Source organism: Malurus melanocephalus, unplaced genomic scaffold (genome assembly GCF_030028575.1).
Source record: "Malurus melanocephalus ecotype Western Australia unplaced genomic scaffold, MMel_1.1 scaffold_180, whole genome shotgun sequence".
Classification (NCBI taxonomy): domain Eukaryota; kingdom Metazoa; phylum Chordata; class Aves; order Passeriformes; family Maluridae; genus Malurus; species Malurus melanocephalus.
In genome coordinates this window covers 418,413-439,455 of record NW_026623412.1, presented here as the reverse complement: position 1 = coordinate 439,455, position 21,043 = coordinate 418,413, and the positions used below count along the sequence as shown (strand labels likewise).

At 40.3% G+C, this 21,043-nt stretch overlaps 1 protein-coding gene across 1 annotated transcript in view; it reads left to right on the top strand.

Moving 5' to 3' along the window:
• The window catches only part of PARD3B (par-3 family cell polarity regulator beta), a 391,507-nt gene that overhangs the window by 356,684 nt on the left and 13,780 nt on the right, over positions 1-21,043 (top strand). Inside the window, exon 22 of the mRNA XM_057372886.1 lies at positions 4,711-4,790. Within this exon, the coding sequence (XP_057228869.1) occupies positions 4,711-4,790 (80 nt within the window). The remainder of the gene's footprint in view (positions 1-4,710; positions 4,791-21,043) is intronic.

Genomic DNA, 21,043 nt, shown 5'->3' with positions numbered 1-21,043 from the left:
TGTAACTTTATAACCAGTATCCATGGTGTTGGGTTTTCAGTGTGCTAACTCCACTCGGGACAAACCTTGAGCAGGTAGTCAGGTGGGAATTTTTGAGAAGAAGTAGAGCCCCAGGCAAAAACACACTGTCCTGCTGAACCTTGCTGGTAGGGGCAAGGATTTGTTGCTGATTTCTATTTGCAGCATGGTAGCTCTCATCTTGAGCTGTGTGTGGATGCACAAGGAAAAGTCAGTTCTGGTTTCATGAAGCTTAAACCTCAAAAAAATCGCTACAGTTGTTTTTTTGTACCACAGCATCTGTCCAACCCCTAACCCTTGATCCATARGGAAGAGGCAAGGGAGGCTTTCCTGCTAGCAGCTAGGAATGTAGCCTCTAACAAATGCTCCAAGAGGAAGGCAGTATAAGACAGGTAAGGGAGAATGAAATGCAGCATCTCCTGGGGAAAAAAACGAGTCTCATGCACTTTCCTGTAYAGTTTTCAATATAGTCAGGAGCTTCAGGATTAAATGAATCCTTTCTCTTCCCTGAAAGAATTGTTGTTCTGCAACSCCAGAATTTTCCTGTAAGCAAATCCCAGACTTATTCAAGGAAGTTGAAATTTATTTTAGAATTTACTTGSAGATATTTGAATGCTCTAAGGTATTTGTTTCTGGCTTGATTTACAAGTTCAGGTTCATATTGCCTGTATTKGTTATTTTTGTGGGACATTTTCCTAGCAAAAGTTAGCAAGATCGAGATACTGCTAGCTTATCACTACCATGTGTTGGAAAACTCCTCAGTGTCCTGCAGTTGCCATGTTTGCCAGGGCCATCACTTGCACTGACACTTGTGCTGCTTTTGTTTCATCTTGTTCTTTACAGTTGTTTTCCCMTTCTGTCTTGCATCTGCATGTGAAATGTGAAACTGTTGATCTTCCTACAGTTTTCTGTTTTGATAAAAATACAAATTCTATTTGTCTAGGGAAATGCAGGGAGCCCCAGCCTTTACTCATTCTTCTCTGCCTTTTGGCCTTTMAGATTGGTCCCCTGCTGAAGGCTGTGAGCTTGGACAGAGGATGTCCTTCAGTCTGCACTTCCACCAGCCTGGCTCTGCTGCTGGCAACTGGCAGGGGTTAAATTAAGGATGCAGAGGTGTCATAGGATATTTTCAGAAGTGATGCTTTTCTATCACAGCAATCTTGTCTACTAATGGAAATTACTATTTCTACAAAAAAGAATCTTAACAAAAACATTCACTAGCCATGTAGAAAAAAAACACCTCTTTGCATGCAGAAAATCCTGACCATGAAGTTATTGAGTTATATGGAGGCAGTGCCTTGGCAGTGTCTGGTAGCTTGTCCTGAAGTGTGGCCACTGCTGTGGGCTTCAGAGAATTCACTGGGATTCCCAAAGGGGCAATTAGTAGAATAACCTGCTGGTACAGAGGTTCTGTTTCCCCATGCATTTCTCCATGGCTTTGCCTCTCTTCAACCTAAGACTTTCCTGTCTTCTGCTAACTGGATGTTAGTTGGTTTGAGTCAGATTTGTATCCAGTTTATTTRTTTTACATTCCACAGAACCCCTGGCCAAACCAATACTTTGCAACAGTTACATTTCATTAATTGTTCGYTGTTGTTTTTTGATAAAGGTAGTATTTCCTTTCCTCAGGTTAAGCGTGCTGCTCTTTTAATTGCACTGATAGGATGATGGTTGTTTCTGTGTTTATCTCTGCCCATTATTTTTGCATATTCATGTTTTGCTTGTTAGTTGAGGTCGCTCTTAAGAGATGAACTGTTCATAATGATGGCACTTATTTAAGTTGATGTTGTTAATTTAAACCCTAAAAATACAGGAGCGTATTATGGATCATTCTTTCTGTTGTGCATTACCATACATTTGTGAAATGTGTATTTCACCTGCTGCCATGTTCTCTCTTTATTTATTGGGGTGGATTTTGGTTTTCTGGGGCATTCATAAGCTCTTCCAGCTGCATCTGTAGGAACTCAGCTGAGTACTGCACTTTCTGTCAGCTCCTGCCTTGCTGGTCACCTYGTGATCATCTCCCATTTGGCTTTGATAGAACTTCCAGGTTTTAATCCTATTTTATTAGGATTACTGTTTGCTTGCCTAAATATGTTGTGATTGTTAATTGTGTGGTTAAAACTTCCACACCTGGTCTGAGGGCCAGCTGTATATGTCCTGTTTTAGGAAAGGAGAAAAAGCTGGAATATTTTGATCTTACTAATTAGTACATTCCACACTGATTTTTAGCTTAGTTTGTTGTAGAAGGCAGCAAAGGAACCCTTTGCTTTGACTCTTTCTGAAACATAAATAACTTCTACTAAGGAGGTGTTTCTATTTTCGCAATTCCTGTTTTCATGGAGTAATATTTTATTCCAGTTACCATTTTGGCACTCCKGGCTGAGTGATGATACGCTTTTACTGTTGCATGGACAGATGGAGAAGGGAAATCAGAAGAAATGGCTGAGCCTTTAATTAGCTGTGCAGAGCCAGAGCCTGTTTTTCCAGTGCATTGGGGGTTTTATATAGGGTGTGGAGACTCAGCCGCTCGATGGATCCAAATTAGCAAAATTGCGTATCCGCCACCAGGGTGTTTCTATGGTAACTGTCTCTCAAATCATATATACAAAYAGACCTGGCAGGGGGTATTGCCTTCTATTTGGTCTGTAGGAAACCATCAAAAAAGGGGCATTTTCAGGCTGAAAAACGGTTTTGAAATGTAAATGTTTTTTTACTTTTGGTGATTGGTATAAGTTTTGGGATCAGTGCTTGGTGCTGGCACAATTCTGAGTGTTTGTGGTTTTTTTCACATTGCCTGGCTGCTGTTACTCCCTTTAGGTGTGAGAGTGCAGGAAACTTACTSGGGGCTGTGAATGCACTGTTCCCAGGTGTGTGCATGTAATTAATAACCCATCTAGAGCTGCACACACACACCACATACTACGTGTTTTTATGGTGRGAGACCAGATCATATATTTGTTTCTTTTCCCCTCATTCTTCTTCATAAAACAGGAGAAATCTGGAGGGTCTTCTCTCACCAGTGTACCTGGAATTTAAGGGAAATTATGAACCTGATGAAATTAGTAGTGTAAGACCAGCCAAAGTGGCTGTGACTCTTCACCCAAGTGACTCTATAAAGTCTCTCTGCATGTTACTTTTTCTAGTGGAAAAAAATGAATGAATGATCTCTTTAGCCTACTGCCCTCTTTTTGAAATGTGGGGCAATTATTGTTATTTTTTTGTCATCCAAAGTCAGGCACTGCTAAAGCATGTGTCATTTCAAATCAGGGGTTGTTATTTCTTGGCCAACAGTTCTGTATGCGCTCCCTTGTGTTTTGAGTCAGATAAAGGAGAGCTTGCAARAGGCCTATACTAAATAATATTTTTCACCTACAAATATCTTGGATGTTTGGTGAGTGCCAAGGTGTGTAACAAAATCTGTCTGGAATAATTCCTAAACCTGCCTAGTAGCTCCAATTGATATTGCCTCCCTTTGAGTTGGACTGGGCTTATGGAATATACCCAGAAATCTTTGTAAAGGTAACCCTTGAAATACCTGAATGCACAACTTTTCTCATTGCAGGGGCTTATACATCTCTTCAGTAAAAACTGTGTATTATGCATAAATTACAGGACTGATGGAAATGTACTTTAACCTGTAGAATGCAAAAAACATGTTGGTTTTTGTTTTCTCTTTTTTCTAATCGKGCATTTGCGGAAAGCTCAGTGTGATTTATTACTTTCTTTTTAATGAATTGTTAAAAATGTTTGAAAAGGCATTAAATCTTCCTTTCTGCTATTAATCTGTAAAAGGGGAAGGGGATTTTAAATGGCCTCTTAGTATATTGCTTTAAAAAACTGCTGATTCGAGCAGGACCGGAATAGGAATACATACTAATGTAGGAAACACTGAAGGCAGTCAGAGCCTCCTCCATTATGGAAAAAAAGACTAATAGCTCCATTTTAACAAGGCTCTTAACACTTTGGGCCATCAGCAGGCATTGAGTGAGTGAAATTGGGAGGGCTCCTGTGTGCTAAAAGCATTGAAGTTCACCGTTTGGTACCGGTTGGAGCCTTCCTGATAGAATTGTGCTCCCTAGTCAAGGCCAGTTGCCATCTTGAACRCAAACCAAGCAGCGCTGGCATTTTGACTGAGTGCACTAATGCTGCACTTTTGTAATGGCACCAGAGCATCTCCCAGCTGGATACATGGCTTTGCAGTGGCGTTAGGGAAAGTTTCTGGATTCGTGTAAAGCATGAAAGAAAACCTGTTTTATCATATTTTATACTTAAGCAAAACATGCTAGTGGAGGGGAAAAAAAGCAGACATGCTACTAAAGATTTTAGCTTTGATTCAAGAACTTATGTCACTGTAATCAGACAGGTATGTTTTGTTAGATGATGTCCTCATGTTACTGAATTCCAAGAGAAAGTCCAGCCAGGGAAGAAGAGAGAGTATCCCAGTTAGTAGGCAGACGAAGAAAAGACTCTGATGACTGTACCTGCTCTAAACACTTCTTTGATACAGAAACCTTTCTTGTTAGCAGTGATAAGATTATGGGATTTAGAGCTTCTTTGAGCCCCTGCCTTTCCTTTGTTGATTTTGGCACGTTGCAGCATCATGTGTTCTGTGCTTACCGTTTTGAGATGCATTGTTAGTAGCTGGGCTGCATAATTGATCTTCATCTCTAATTACTCTYCTCTCCACAGGTGCCTGGAAAAGTTCCAGATGGGAGCTCGTACAGTCTTCACTTCGAGGGGGTGGAAAGGCAGTATGCATCCTTACCCAGGTACAGCACCCACTCTGACTCACCCTCCTTCCACCGCGTGGGGAAAGCAGCTCCACGCTGCTGTCTGGCTCTACCAAGAGATTATCCTGCACTTTCSTCTTGTCAGCTTTTGCTGCTGATTTACTGCCATTTGATAAGTGCACTATTAATTTGGACTTTTGAGTTTTTAAAAACAGGTCTCTCATTGAACGTGTCAGCAAGAGTMATGATCCACAGGTATAGAATGTAGCATTGAGGGAGCTGGTTCTGCAAGCATGATAACAGGTCATAGCAGGACATAAATGACTGAGTTTGTAGTGATATAATCCTAGCTGGCATTGGCAGAGTGTTGCTGTGGAAATCTTCCACTACAGCAGCCACAGCTGCTGAAGTCCCACTGTTGCTGCAAGGGCTGTCTGACTGCAGTCCTAATCCAGTRGAGCATCCCTGTGCTTTAACTGAATGCTCTGGAAATGTGAGTGAATTCTCTGAGGGCTTTTTTTTAATTTTTAATCCTTATCAACTCAATGAAGAGTAATTCTAGTCTGAAACCACTGGGGCATAACAAAAAGGAAGCATTTCAGAGATTTCAGCCCCATTTCTATGGGAGTTCTAATAGCAGAATGTAACATAAATCAAGCTAGAAAGGGGAGTGAGAAGGTGCTAGAAGAGATAGTGGGAAACAGTGAGAAGAAAATAAAAATAGAAAAATATTCTCCCTTTAGAAACAGAGGACTGGGCAAGTCTTCAGAGGAATGGTCCAATCCACATCTTGGACCTACAAGCAGGCTAATTTGTAAAAGCAAAGCAAAAAATAGGTATTTATAAGCAAGAAGAGATTTCTTTTGTTGTGAAGTAGTGCTGGCMTTTAGGAAATCAGTGGGTTGTTTCTTTTTGCTGCTTTTTCTTTTTCCACTCAGCTATTTACATTCAAAGGTGTCACTGAAAGATTGATTGATAAATATGTAATGCTGTGTCCAATTCCAGATGAAAACACAGAGAATATCTTACTGTTGGAAACTAGAATATAAAAGCTGTCTCACAAGACATTGTTGGATGTCTGTGGGCTTTTTTAATGTATGTGGTTTCTAAACCAAAGAATGTGTCTGCAGTTCACTTACTGCCTTCAAATTACATTTGTCAGCCATTTTTTCTTGGAGATTCATCCTGGGCAGTAACTGATCTTCCAGCAGTGTCTTGTATGTATTTCCTGGCTGACTGTGGATATTATTCTTCTTCTGGGTAAATAGCCATCATTTTTCCCAGTCCTCCAATACTCATGTTTTCCCATCATGTTTTTAGCAGTGATTTTTGCATGTCAGTTAAGTGTACTTTAATTATGCRCACTTCTTTTTTATTTTTTTTTAACTCCCATTTTGCTGAGTACTTCTTTGTGAATTACAAGMGTAACTTCATAATTGGTGCCCAGTGTAACTCTATACAGCAATTTTTATTTYTGTGTATCATATCTTCTTTTATTCATTTTCCCTTTAAGAAAGCTACCCATAAATTTTCAAGCCTTGTAAACTGAAAATTTCCCAGTGAAGTAACTTCCATCACACCCAGAATTGTTTTGATTCCACCAGTATTCCTGCCAAGGGAGAATGACCAGAAGTGAGCACTATATGGTAGACATGCCTTTCCTTTATGTAGTAAGTGTTCTCTGTATCCCTTCTGTCCTGTTCCTTTCCAAACTGCTACATCCTCAGCACGTTCCCTATGTGTGTATCCTGTTCATCTCTACAGCCTCTTTTTTTGTGGGCTTTGTTTGTTTGGGTTTTGGTTTTTTTGTTTTGTTTTTTTTAAGTAGCTTGATCTCAATCAGATCATGAATTTTACAGTCTTCTTCCCCAAACCTCCATTTAAGTTCCTGGAGACACAATTCTCCATCTCTTAGCACAGGTTTGAGTAGTTAACTGGCTGGAACTCTCCATTTAGAAAATCACCCAAATATTCCTTAAGCTTTTGAAGATCACTGTGAAAGTGTCCTTCCTCTCTGCCTAAGGAGATTATGCTGGAGAGTGAGAAGCCCTGCACTTCAGCATGGCTTTTTGTATTTCCCAACCCAAACACTGGTGCTGCTGCACACAAGCCAAGCCGTGTCTGCAGAGGGTTTCCACCCTGGCAGGAGCTTTGGGATATCACACCCTTGGGTGTGCCTACAGTTCAGCAATCGGCCTCTGCTTTTTTTGCCTGAGTTTTGTAAGTTTTGCAGTTTCATGTTACTGCAGTAATTAAGCGCTGGCAGTCACAAATAACGAGAATGTACAGTGAAGTCTAAATCCAGACGAAGGGGATGCAGTCTCATTGCCAACCACTAATGGAAATGAGTGATTTCTTTTGTTCTCATGGCTGACTGCCCAGGAGTATAGAGGAATCCAGGTAAAAACCACCCATTTGCCAACCTATTCTCGGTGGAGGATCCATAAAAACTGCTGTAATGAGCAGCATTATTTAAAAGAAAAAAAAAAAAACAGGAAAAAAATTAGAGAAAGAAACAGGAATGTAGAAAGAAATTTTGAGGTAGTATTTCCTCAAAAGAGTAGCTTTCTTCTCGCCAGCATTTTAGTATTAGTTCACAGTTTCCTGCCCTTAGGTTTATTCCATTTCTTTTGTGCTGTTCTCACCGTGGTGAAACCACTGAGCCACGTTTGGTACAAATGCCATATGGAACTGTCTGCATACTTAGCCCTTTAAGCCCAGTTTAATAAGAGATACTTACAGAGGCTTCAGATGAGGATTGTAGATGCTGGGAAACAAATTCTTATTGCAATACTGTGTTGAGTCCAGGAGGATRTGACCTTTGCCTGCCACTCTGGTGTGGCACACACAAGGAAGGAGAGGAGAGCGCTTGGACTGCAGCCAGTTTCACAGGATGGGTAGGGAGGAGGGGATCTGTGTCGTCTCAAGAGTAGCTGGGACCTACACAATGAAACTGTTCTGCTCACCTGAAAGTCAGGAGGACTCATGCCAGTGTGTGTGGGCATGGACAAATTAAGTAAGAGAGCTTTGGTCTTCCCACCAGGCAAGAAGAAGGAATGTTCGCCTGCCAAATATCTTTATGAGTGTTTGATGCCCCCAAGACACTGTCCCATTCCTCTGCAAAGGCATGCATCCTGCATGAAGTCAGATCTGAGCATACCTGCTGCTGGCTTGCAAAATTCTAAGCTTTAAAACATCATTGTGGTTTTGTTTTTTTTCCTGTGTTTCTCTGAAGCTGTTAATTTAAGGCTAGATGTTAAGGGCCAAATTCAGGTGATACAAGTCTGTATTCACYGAATTTGAGGAATTCAGCTGTCAAGTGTGCTTGTCTTTTCAGTGGGTGAAGCAGCAAATTCACTGTCCTGGTCTCACTGAAGTCAGTGATGTCCTTATTGCCTTTGAGTGGGGGATCTGTTCCTGTGTAAGGTTATGTGTTTAATTAAAAGGGGAAAACAGGAGGCAGCAGCCTTTGGAGAAAGGCTTTCTGTGTGTTTGCTCTAAAGAGTGGTGAGCCAAGCTAATAGTTAAATTTCTAGGTAAAATAATGCCAGCCTGTAGGCTTTCTTCGGAAATGTCTACAGAGGCAAACATCTGAATTAAATGATAAGTGGCTGTGGCAGGAGAGTGGCAGGTCTTCATCTCTCCCTGCACTGTGCTGCTCTGTCTGCAGAAAAGCAGCAAAGTGGGAGAGACAGAATGGAAGTSTTTGCAAGAGAGATACAGTTCTTTGCACTCAATACTTACGTGTTGCCCTGAGGCTACGGCTAAGTAGTGTCGAGTAGTAGTTATGTAGCAATGTTAAATCCTCCTGCTTAGGAGGAGAATGGCTTGATTCTTATACCTYTTATTCTCTTCTTTTGGGAAGAAGAGCAGGGCAAGATTATGGKCGCCAGAAAAACATTTGTGTCTGTGAAACTATTTTTAATGCCTACTTTCTTGGTGTAATCCAGAATATTTTCCYGATGGAGCTACGGAACAGATATGAAGCTGAAGCTGCTCTGTTTGTTCATAGTTCTATTTTTGAGCTTGCTTTTATGGAAGTCTGTGTTAATGTAAATCACAGTCTTGCTAATGTCAGCCTTGTTTGGAGAAGCCTCATGTTCAAGGACACGTTCTTTTCTGTGGTGTTGGAAAAGCTGGCTGTGACCAAAAGCAAGCTGACAGACACGAAGACGGCACAGCACRCTGGTTGGCATGATGAGTGTGGATTAGAAAGCTCAGCCATCTTTCCAATAAGAAATGCTGATTCCAATGGAAAAGTCATACTTCAGACTTTCTCTGGAATCCTCACGTTACTGAAAAACACATTTATGTTAAGAAAAGGGGGAGGGCCTAAAAGGCTGTAAGAGCATCAGAAAATAACTGCTCGCATGRAAAAATGAGTTCAGGCTGTGCAGATGGGTTCAGCTGTATTGCTGTGGCTGGGACGAGGCTGCTGAGCAAACTGGTAACTRGCTCACAAGCATGTCTGTCTGAAATGTAATGTGCATCTTGAAACTGGGAAACTGGGGAATGTATTAAGGAACTAGCCCTGCTGTACAGTGGCAGTAGATGGTCTTGCCATGCTGAAAGCTTCTCTTCAGACTGACCATGCAACTTGCACTTCTTAGGGCAGCTAAAAGCAGCCTGCTCTCCATTTCTAGGCATGATGCCAGAAAGGAAAATTTTGATCACCTTGCCTGAGCCCTCCAGGACTTTCTACATTTCTTCATCAAACTAAATTTCAATTTTGATCCATCCCATTACTTTTGCAAATGTATTTATAAAAGCATCTAACCTGGAATTAGAATGTTCCATTGTGGAGAATTCATTACATTCTTCAGAGTTTAATTATTGTACTGCTTAAAGTCATTATACCTTTTTTTCCCCCCCTCAAAGTCCGACATTACCCAATTTCAGTTTCTAGATACTATGTCAATTTTTTTTTTCTATTAGATTGTAGGAGCCAAACCTGCAAAATGCYTTCACCGTGGTATTTCTATGCAGAGATCATTTATGTTATGTTTTCACCTCCCTTTCAGTAAATGAGATTGAGCACTTTGGTCTTGCACTGTAGAGCATGAAAACAGCATTGACTCAAGGAGCCAGAGTACTCATGCAGCCAATTTTGGAGGGAGCCTCTAGAGTTGACTCAAAAACATTTCCAGCCCTTTGGACCAAAAGCAAAGTTTTGGTAATGCCTGTGTCATAAACAGATACATTTCCTGCAAGAGAAGAAATGGATTACTTAGCATGTTGCACTAGCTTCTTCTTGCACTTGAGTGTTCTTGCCTTTACTTTACTGAGTTTACTTCAAAATGCAAGATTTCTGTAATTTAATTGAATCCTGAAAACATCATCAGAAAATGACTTGACACAAATCACAAGAAAAAGTTAATTGTCTATTAAATAAGACTCATCATTCACCATTGTCTAGCAGAAATTAATATACTGACATTTCTTAAATATGTATATAGTGTATTCTCTTGGTTAACAAAAAAGAAATCACAGTTTTAGTGCAGACTATAATTAGCTGTAAATCAACTTGTCAGAGCATTCTCAGCCTCTGGGAAYTGACTAGCCAAGGACCACACATGAAAAAGCAAGGTTTAAAATGAATTCTTYAAATCAAAATTCCCTGCATGCTGGTTTAAATCACAATTAATTTTTTTTTTTGCTTTGAATCACTTTAAATTAACCTATTCCATCATATGGTGGAAAAAAAATCTGTCCTTTTTCTTACACAGCTACAAGGTGAGCCTGTTAATTTGTGATGCACAATTTTTAGTAATGCCCAGGATTTTCCCTCCAGAGGGGTAGGAACCAGTGAAGAGCAGGTTGATGGAAAACTACTGTGCAGGTGGCTGAGTAAAGTYTGTAATCTCTCTCATTTCTCATACTGATAAAAATAAGATGGTCAGGAGAAATGTTTGAGAACCAATTGTAAATGGTCTTTTTTAACTTTTGACATAAATCGTATTTTTTTTAATATTCCCCTGTCCTAACTTCAAAACTAAGACTTGATAATTTGATGTGTTAAATRGGATTAGAACTAAGTAAGGTGCAAAAATGAATGGCCCAACTAACTTTATCACCCTGRTCATGTGAAATATAAATAATATTCAAACAGTGTAGTCTCTGTTTCTAGAGACTACAATTTCTCCTGTTTTAATCATCTAAAGTAATATCAGTAATTCAGGGAATTTTTTCTAATATGATTTTTATCTTGACRGCTGTGCTTTTATTGAAAATGCAGCAAAATCTTGTCTGTCTGTATCTTCCGATGTGGTGATCTCATTATAAATGAAATACGTGTATGGTTTTAGTTGGATTTTAAGTGCTGGCAGGTGAATTTAAAATCAGTTTTAATGGAAATACTTGTTTTGTTCAAGGACCTCCAAGATATGTCACAATAAAACAGCCAAGATGAAATACAGGCAAAGAAAAAAGATCATTCTTGTATGTTAGCACCCAAGCCTGGGAACCAAGCTGATGTGCTCATTAAAAKATTAGCTTAAATCCAATTTCAAACAGTTTTAAGATTTGGCTAACTAACTTCTCTTAACTCTGGAAGATAATAAAACTGATTGCTTGGAATCCACTTGGAAGTTGTGGAAACTTCCCAGTGTCTAAGAGATGTTAGGGAAATCGTTGTATTTCAAGGAGAGAGCCAAAATCTACAGCAGGGCACCAGATTTGTGCCACATACATGCAGGAAAAAGCTGAAAATGCTTTGCTGCAACATTTTCTATTCCACTTCAGTTTCAATCACTCTGTTCAGGTGTGCCATGGTACCTAATATCACCTCAGTGCCATATGTGAAGTCTGAAGACCTTTTTTCATATATGATGTCAAAACACATTTGTCCAAAATTGTACAGAGTTCATTAAATACCTGCGTATACCTTCTACTGGGAAAGTGCCAGGCATTAAAAGCAGAGCAGGTAGGAAAGGGGTCAGTGTACTACAGACCTTTCAAAAAATGGTCTTGTGTCTCTAAGACTTGACTGAAAGGAGGAAAGAAATTTGTAAACGGGATCACCATTTCAGAAATCTCTGTGGTGAATACAAAAGGGAGGAGATTTAGTGGTAAAACATACCTCCAGCTTTCTAACAAAACAGAAATATCACTTGAAATGAACATGATGCCTCCATCCAAGCTAAATTAAGTCTAAATAATGAAAAAGTATACTTTGGAAAGTCAGAAAGGTCAAGGTTCATGACATCAARTCATGGATTGCAGCTGGCAGACCACCTCTATAATTTCCATGGAATAACTAAAGAAAATTGACCAAAGAAAATGTCTGTAACAACTGGGACATAGCTTGAAAAAAAAACCACTAAAAGCCAGATGTCCCAGAAGAATACTTTGGAAGTGCAGAAGGAGGCAGACAGGGATGGGGATTGTCAATTTTCCTAATAAGTCAGTCAACTCCTCATAGCAAAAAGCCAGTTAATGCAATATGGAATAGTTTAAAAGTCAATTAATATTTTGAAACTAAACAGCCAGCCTTTTTGCAAGGAGATACTATCCGGAGTAAATAAAAAAAACTTTCAAGTGTCACATTTACAGAAAACATGGATCTGGTATAAATTTTAGTATATAATCAGGCATAAGGACTTCCCACTCAAASTAAAGGCACCAAATTCAGCTTAAAAATATGGGAGATGGAGGAAAATATTGCATTTGAACARAACGGCTTGAATTAATATTATAAAATTTAATGAAGTCATGGAGACATTGCCTCAGAAAAGAAAGCTGTRTTAACTATGCCTCCAGTGAGTAAAAGACAAAACAACTGTTAGGGAACAAAATATTAATGGAAGAAAAAAGTGTCAGTACAAAATGGTTAGGCTGAGATGAAGGATCTGTGGAAAAAAGATAAGTGAATGCAAATTAAAAAGAAGATTAAATTAAAAACCAAAAGCATATATCCCATAGTATGCATCAACAGAGTGATGTGCTGAGTGAAGCCTGGGGAATAAGATGTGTGCTCCAAAATGCAAATACATCCATTGCATTGTTAAGATGGGTATTGAAATGGCTCMGGAGACCTGAGACTGGGAATCTCAGCAGGCTGCTTTGTAGGTAAAGATATTTGGAATAAAAATGTTGCTGGTTATGCTGGGCTGTAATTCAGAAATGATCAAACACTGGGGGCTCTAGGCTGCAAAGGTGAGAAAGAGCATTGTAAAATAAGACAACTCTGCTGCAGTTCTTGACTTCAGCTTTCCTTGGAATGTCTGGAGGTGCAGCTGAAAGATGGCTGTCAGCAAAAATGCTTTAAAAACAGCTAACAAAGGAAAAATGTAGGAAGCCAACAGTATCAGGTGTAAATATGTATTATTTTTGAGTGTGTTGGATCCAGAATTTTTGAGCAAGCTTCCTGTAGTTGTTGGTGTTTTGCATGGACCTCCTGTAAGTTGTGTGATTGCTGTGCTGTGTTCCCATGAGCAAACAGCAGCTTTGCAGTGGCACCCTYTGCTCAGAGGCAGACTGCAGTTAGTTCTCTGTATTAGATCTCAGCCAATTCCTTCGTCTCCATCCAATCTTTGAAAAGCATGCTCAGAAAAAAAACAAACAAAAACCACAAAAAACCCAAACCAAGCAACAACCAAAAAACACAAAAAAAACCCCACAAAAAAACAGTGGCAAGTTTCAAGCTTCTAATAGCAAGCCATTTGAAGTGAGTCAGTTTTAGGTATTCTTACGTACATGTTTAGGGAAGAGGAAAGATTAAGGTGATTAAGTAGGAAAGTGAACTGTGTGTGGACAGTCTTAATTGCATGCTGCAAGGTAATGACAGGCTGTGAAATCCTAAGACCTCAAATATAGTTCTGTGTTCTTTTATAGACATATAGGGGACAGAATCGTGAGCCCTCTGTGTGCCACCCACTGAGAAATGAGAAGCAGGGTGGGGGAGATGTGAGGAGCAGAGAAACAAAAAGGCAGCGCGCTGAGCAGACCTGCCCTTGTTTGTTAGCCTTGGTGAAACCCTGCCTTGTGAGGAAAGGGCTTTTATATAAACTGGTGATTAAAGGAAAGATGTATCTAATTTGGGATTAAGAGAATCACTGAAGAATTTAATAGTAAAAACAGTTGCTAGAGCAGCTGTTTCAACACAGTTCAGACAATTGGCAGCCAAACTGCTTCCTTTTCATAAGTAGGTGACATGTTTAATTTCTCTGCACAGAAGTCTTAAATGTATCAGGAGAAGAGTGTTTTAGAGGGTTTTGTYCAAATTTCTTTGCTCATATATTCACCAAAGGCTTTTAAGTTGCCCTTCAAATAGGATGCTTTAGAAAGTCATGCTTTGGATGTGTTGATCCAGCTTGAGAACTGCTAGAAATGCACTGCTAGAAGCCAGTATGAGCCTGCTTCAGAACCACTGCAATCCATTGAAGTGTTCCTAATGATTGCAGTCAGTTTAGTCTGAAAGGCAGCCACCACTGTTGTAGCATATTCTTTGATTCTTTGCTGTCTGGTTCAGTCTGACAGTAATTTGATAAACTCTGATTAGGTTACTTGTTTTCCCCAAGAATTCTGCTCGGCAATGTTAGCAGTTTCTCTTCARATTTTGGAGAACCTAGTGAAAGAAATATATATTTTTCTGCTCTATATGTTCTTCTTCAGCCCATCCAATCTTATTGCAGAAATAAGTTTATAAGAAATAAAAGCAATCCTTAAAAAATAATCTAATTCAAGATTGTTGAAAAATTGYAAACATTTAGATCACTGGTGATTATGGACCAGTAACTTTGTTAAGAGCAAGCATAGAGCTAAAACTCCTGCTGTACCCTTTTAGAGAAGATTAATTCCTGCTTTCTTAAGAATCTTTGCCCTCATCTTCAAGCTTGGAAAGGATTGCATTGTTGTAGCATTTAATAGTTATGTAAATTAGCACTAATTTTGTCATTTAGCACCTGTGCAAAATTTTCTGCTGGAACAGTTCTTTCAAATATGGCATAAACAAAGCATGAGATGCACAGTGATACTATTCTTTTGTGGATGCTTATTTGGGAAAATCTGCATAAGCTATTGAGGTAAAGATGGTGTGGATATTCAGAAACAAGGCTGCAAAGCTTTGTAGGCATGTGGTTGGTCTTAAATAGCACAYAGGCCACTAGTCAGTCTTTCAGCAAGCTTTATTTTGAAAATATATTAAATGCCATAATGCATATGCTAAAAACTTAACCACATCTTTAGGGTAATGGTTATGTCTTTGCTGCACTCAAAACCTTTGTCAGCCAAATGAAGTGGCTATAGAGGTATTGACAGAGCTGATCCTTCTGCTGGCTTCTGCCTGCTGTTGCTGTGGCCTCCACTGGTTGTGTCCTCAATTCTGCGTAGCAAATGGAATCCTACTGCTGTTTGAATAAATATTAGTTTTAAAGAACTATGCTGCTCTGTTTAACCATCTAATGAGGGGGGRAATGGCAGGGGAGAGGACACCTAAGAAGTCTCTCTGCTTCAGGCCTCTTGCCCAAAAGCATTCATTTAAATGTTGTAGCAGTGATGAGGTGAGGAGTTATGTAAACTGGAAGCTGTTCCTCAAATCACCATCTTCTCTCTGCACAGARTGTAATTGATAGCTTATGTGCTTGCAACAGCTGAAAAAATAGAGCAGGACATGCAAACACATCCACTGTATAACATATGTGGGAAGCAAGTGGAGGAGAGTGTTAACTTTAATAGAAAGTGAATTATCTACCATTTTTGTTCCACCCCAAATGTAATTCATCAAGGAGATTGGATCTGTGCAGTACAGAGTCTGAGACGGTGCCTTGGAAACTGGCAGGAGTTCCATCCAGAGGGCATGAAATGTGTGAACAAAACCAGTCCAGGTTATCAAGCAAAACACCGAGCCAACRGGGGTTCTTGGATATTGAGTAGCTGGCACTCTTCTTCATTTAAAGAATAAAAATAGCCCTTGTTTTACAGGTGAAAGGAGAKGCTTTGAGAGCAGTCTGTTGTAGATCATGGCAAAATCTGGCAAGAAAAAYCAATCTCGGAATGATTTCACAGTGCAAATCAATCTGAGTGGTTTTTTGCTTGGATCTAGGTGCTGGTGTACTGTTGTWTGTATATCCATGTGCAACCAGGTTTTGGGTCCTAATTTAGCATTTCTGCTGTGAGTTTTGGTTCAGTCTGAGATACTATGCTTGAAGAAAAGGCATGTTTGTTTACTGAGTTGTCTTCAGTATRGAAAGAATATATTTTTAGAAGCATGGTATGGCCACAGTTTTTTCCCTTTGTTTTGCTTTTTTAAGGAGATAATAGTGATACACTCTYGAACTGAACTCAGCCAGCCAACACAATAGCTGGGACAAAGCATGTAGCAAAAAGGATGCTAACAGTCCTTCCTCCAAAGGTGCTGGAACAGCAAACACACATTCAGCGATGAAAGATTTTCAGAATCAGTTAAAATCTTTGAGGATCCCAGGAGCTGTGCTCACAAAACCCACATGACTTCGCTGTGCGTAGACTTCTGGTAKTCTTCTAATTAGCTTTGTAGGGGTCTCTGAAGGCATCTGGGTTTCTCACTGACTCGGGAATTAGACTGAATTYAGGCTGCCTGGATGTGCCAGTGCTGGGTTTGAGCATTTTTGAGCATTCCTGTATGGATCTCTTTGCCCCTCTGGAATGGCAAGCGGGAGCAGTGCGGTGGGACGGGCCGTGCTGCTGTACTGACTGCACCGTGCTTTGTGGCAAAAAGCACAGAGCAGATCAGTTTAAAACAAAAGGGAATTAAAAAAAAAAAAAAAAAGGCAAATTCAATTAGTCATTTGAAATTGAGTTGGGGTTTACAACTTGAATTTTTAGGCCCAGATCCATCAGAGCACTTAAGCACCTGCTTTACCTTGAACACATTTTGCTTTTCAATAGCAGTCATTTGCCTAGCCATCAGAGACCTCCAGGAAACCTGGGCTTAAATGGATGTTGTAAAGGATGGAGGAAGGATGGCAGACAGGGAGTGGTACTTGGAGAAATTTCACTTTTCTCGCTCCCTAGACCTTACATGGTGTAAATAATGCCTCCTTAATGCAATGGTTTGTGTTACATACCCTGTAAATAATGTCAAGAAAGGTTATTTAATGATAATTTGACTTTTTCTTTGAAAATACTTGTTACTAATCTTCACCTGAAATCTTCTTTAGTATTATTGAGGGGACCTTAATGTCATTTTKGTTTGATTTCTTTGTATGAAAGGGTGACAACTCTCCCTTCTCTCTTGTCACCAAACATGTGAAGCAAGCTCTGTTATTGAGAGATTACTGCCATGGTACTTGGTCTTACAGAGATTTCATCAGAAACATTTCATTTTTAATGGACAATGGAAAATGCTCAGCTGTCCATTACTACACTTCTTTGTACACAGTCTAAAAATATGGAAATTATGTAATTCTGGGTCCYAGCTGAAATCACTTTAATCCCAGTGTGAAGGGAAAAAAATCAATACAAAACCCTTAGCTCTGGTCTTTTCCTCCTTAGATATTTCATTTTCAGTTGTACTAGTTTATACCACAAGTTTTATAAGTTTTTCAGGGGCCTTTAGTATACAGAGAGTATTTTGCATCCTCAAAATGATATTCTACTTCATATTTTTCGAATTTAGAAACTGTAATGATGTTCTTGTGTAATGGGTTATATTGTAGCTGCTTGATATAATATGAAGTTACCCTCTTTTACTATGTGATCATTGAAAAGAGGGGCCTTTGAAATGTTGCGAAGTTCTTTTAAAGAAAATCCTGTTTTACTGGCAGCAGAATTACACATCTTTTTTTTAAAGAGGAACCCAAGTCAGCATTAAAGATTTAACACTGAGATTTGGGGAAGACATCTTTCTCAGCTCACCACAGTCTCTCTCTACTATAYTGTGCTTTTTTCCTGTGGGTTTCAAATAGTATGTCTGTCAAGGTTAAATGTGTTTGGGGGGTTTTGTATCAACATCTGCAAGTACAGAAATGTCATTAAGTGTTTTGTGTTTCTGAAAGCTGCACCTTTTTGCAAACCCATACTCAGACCAATAGTTGGTTTGTTTAAGTTAGCATTTGAGGAGGAAAGGAGAGTTTTTTTTTATGCTGTAAGACCCATTTAAACTATTAATTTTCCACTAATTGTACCTTCCTTTGAAACATCTGGTTCTGGTAGTAGTCCCAGACATGGTGCTGCAGGTTAGGGCACATTGTGCTACATTGCCTCAGTTGCCAAATGGCTAATAATCACAGATGTAACATCCACAGAGCAGAGGTGTGCTGTTCATCTTGGCAGAATGTCTTGTTTCTTCATAATTGCATGTATGTACTATTTTCTAGATCATGGACACTCAAAAAGTAAAAAAAAWAATCAGCAGCATTGTGGTCAGTCTTTTCTCTGAATACCTGAAAGACACAACTGGAAAGGAATGTTTCCTCTTGAAGTGGAGCATTTCAGCCACCTACATTTAGTACCCGAGGTATTTATTTGCTGTCTAAGCCTGTCAGGCCTTAACTTCCTGATTTCATTCCAGGATACAGATGTATCATTCTCTCCCCGCCCTCTTCTCCTCTTTCAGATACCATTCTTCTATATAAGACCTAATCCAAAGATCATTGAAAGGTTCCATTAAAATCCAGAGRCTTTGGCTGGGTCTGGATGAGCCTGGGGCACAAAGTTCTTCATTGCATCAAAGTTATTCCCTCTTCTCAGTCTGATATCTAGGCAAAGCATAGATGTTTTTCCATCTTTACTTCCCCCTGCAAAGTATCTTGATTTTTTTTTTTTTTATGAACTTGCCACTTCGAGTCTAACACACCGCACAATCTGAAAATACTGAGTGATATTATAGTGATCTTTATTGTTCATTAGTGAATCAGCAGCCTAGCTTACTGTGGCTTTAAATGAGCTATATAAATTGGTTGTTATTTTCAATGATGATTCCCTTGATTTGATCGTACTAGAGCAAAGATAATTGATTGATTCATTATATAAAAGATTGTTTCAAGTTAGAGGGTGGTTTTATTTAATTTTTTTTCCCCCAGCCAAATTGAGATATGCTGTCTGGAATCTTTGCCAGATTCTTACCAGGTTCCTATCAGGAAGCATTATTGATTCTCTTTTTCTCCCTGATTGCACATAGTAGCCTTCCTGGGTGGAGTGGGGATGYCTCTGATTGTGGTGCTGCTCACTGTAATGTCAGCTGAAGCTGCTGACCATATCGTGTCTTGCACATGGGACTTTGTTGCACATCTTTGACACACTTTGTGTGTATGCTTTCAGAGGAAATTAAAGTCTGTACCAGGCAGTGCTGTCCAAAGCACTGTCTCAATGCTGGCTTGCCCCTACCCATGTTCCAAGTACTGTCCTGTGACCTCTGTAAGGTGACTTGCCAAGGATGCAGTGTTTTGGTGTTTTTAAAGCATTATTTCCTGTCTTCAGCTGCGTGCTCCTCTTTCAGCTTCAGGATCCTGGTATCTTCTGTTCTAGCCTGGACTTGCTGTCTCTAAGAGATTGTTTTGCTCTAAGGCCTTTGCTTTTGCAAATTTTATCTTGTCATCTGCCATGCAGCAYAGTGTGCTGATGGGACAGAAGAAATTTGTTTAGAAGCTACAAATCTCATTTATTACAAATGTTAGGCGGCATGCTTGTAGATCAGGGACATTGGTGATTTCCCAGTTCCCAAAAGGAAAAGCATGTTGCATGCCCAGGAACCATGCTGTGAGTGCATGGTGATGCCCCAAGTTGGGAATGCATGGAAGAAAATCACAGAGAACTGATGATGTCTCATGTCATCTGGGACACCTTGCTGGCACTGCCAGGGTTGGTGCTGCTGGGAAAAAAAGCAAAGAAAAGGACTGTAGCCGTGCCAGGAGGAGGTAGTGGTAAAAGACATGATGTGTGATGGGCTCCAGGAATCCAAGSCTAGGCCTTGCTGAAGGAGACAAAGAGCACAGCAGGGGATGTGGCATCTTGTGGTGTTRTCCCATCCACCCATCTCCATCTTGTTGTCTAACATGATGACCTCTGACTTCCAGATTTGCTTAAGGAAACAGAGTCCAACAAATTAAATAGGGAAGAACTGAGCCCAAAGTGTAGGAAAGTCAGCAGTTATGTTGTTTTCATCTGTGAACGGAACATATTTGTGCATATCTGTGGGCATTAAACCTAGTACCATATGWATGAGTGAAAACTCCACCTGTGCCCTTAAAGCACAGGAGCTATATTGTGTGTTTCCTTCATGCTCAGTGTTCCAGATTCAGAGCAACCTCACAGTGATGTGTTTGGTAGTGATGGCACATGTGTGTGTCTCATTCAAGCACAGCTTTTCTACAGTGTCTTTAGGGAGTGTTTGCAGATTCACGTCTGAGTCTCGGGAATCTGCTTCTGCTCCCAGATCTGGTGAGCCAAAATCTAAGCAAGTCAACAGGCTGCTGCCTAAGAGAATGGCAAGGATTTTGTAAATAAAGGAAACAATTGAATGGTAAGTTCACACTTCAGCACACTGCTTAACAACCTGATAACAGTTAATTACATGCAGTATTTTTAAATGCAGCAACAGGGAGATAACTCTTTCAGAGGTGGAGCACAGACCCTTGGGCCTCACGACCGAAGGTTAACCTCTTACTGCCCATGTGCCTAAAGAGATTGGTGGCTGCAGCTCCAAATGTCACCAGTTCTGAGCTGCTGCTGGCCAGCAGTGACTCGGGGCCATGCACATAAAGTGTCCTCAGCTGCAGKTAGGGACAGGGGAAAACTGTGCTCCGTCCTAAAACTCGTGGGTCCTGCTTTGAGAGCAACCTCTGTGCGGGCAGGCAGATGATGTAGGGTGGTAAATCCAGGGTTGTCTCCAGCACAGGCAGCAGGGGAAGCGCTGTGTTCCCGCAGCAGTGCTGATGCTCGTGGAACTGCAGGAGCTGTGCAGGAAGGACCAGCAGAAGCACAGCTGGAATGGGCGCTGTGCTGCGAGTCCCAGCAGCTGCACTCACCCTGGGCTCCGGGTGGGACATTTCCGTCCCTCCCAGCCCGCTGGGATTCAGGGGTTTGACCCTTGGTATTTAAAGCACGACTTCAAAACATCTGCTGTCAAAGCACCCGCAAAGTTTGTGACTTAATGCAAGTCTAATTAACTGATTTGCCTATCCAAACCTGGAGATTTAGGCACTTCTGTAGAGGCAGCTGCAAAGTTATAAGTTCAGCTGTTTATCATGCCCTGAGTCTTTAAATCTCTATTACAAAAGGTGGTGTTTCGTGGCTGGCTGGAAAATGGGTGGTAGGTTACCAGAGTGTTAATGGAGTGCGGCAAGCCAGGAAATGTATAATCTAATGCCTGTGTA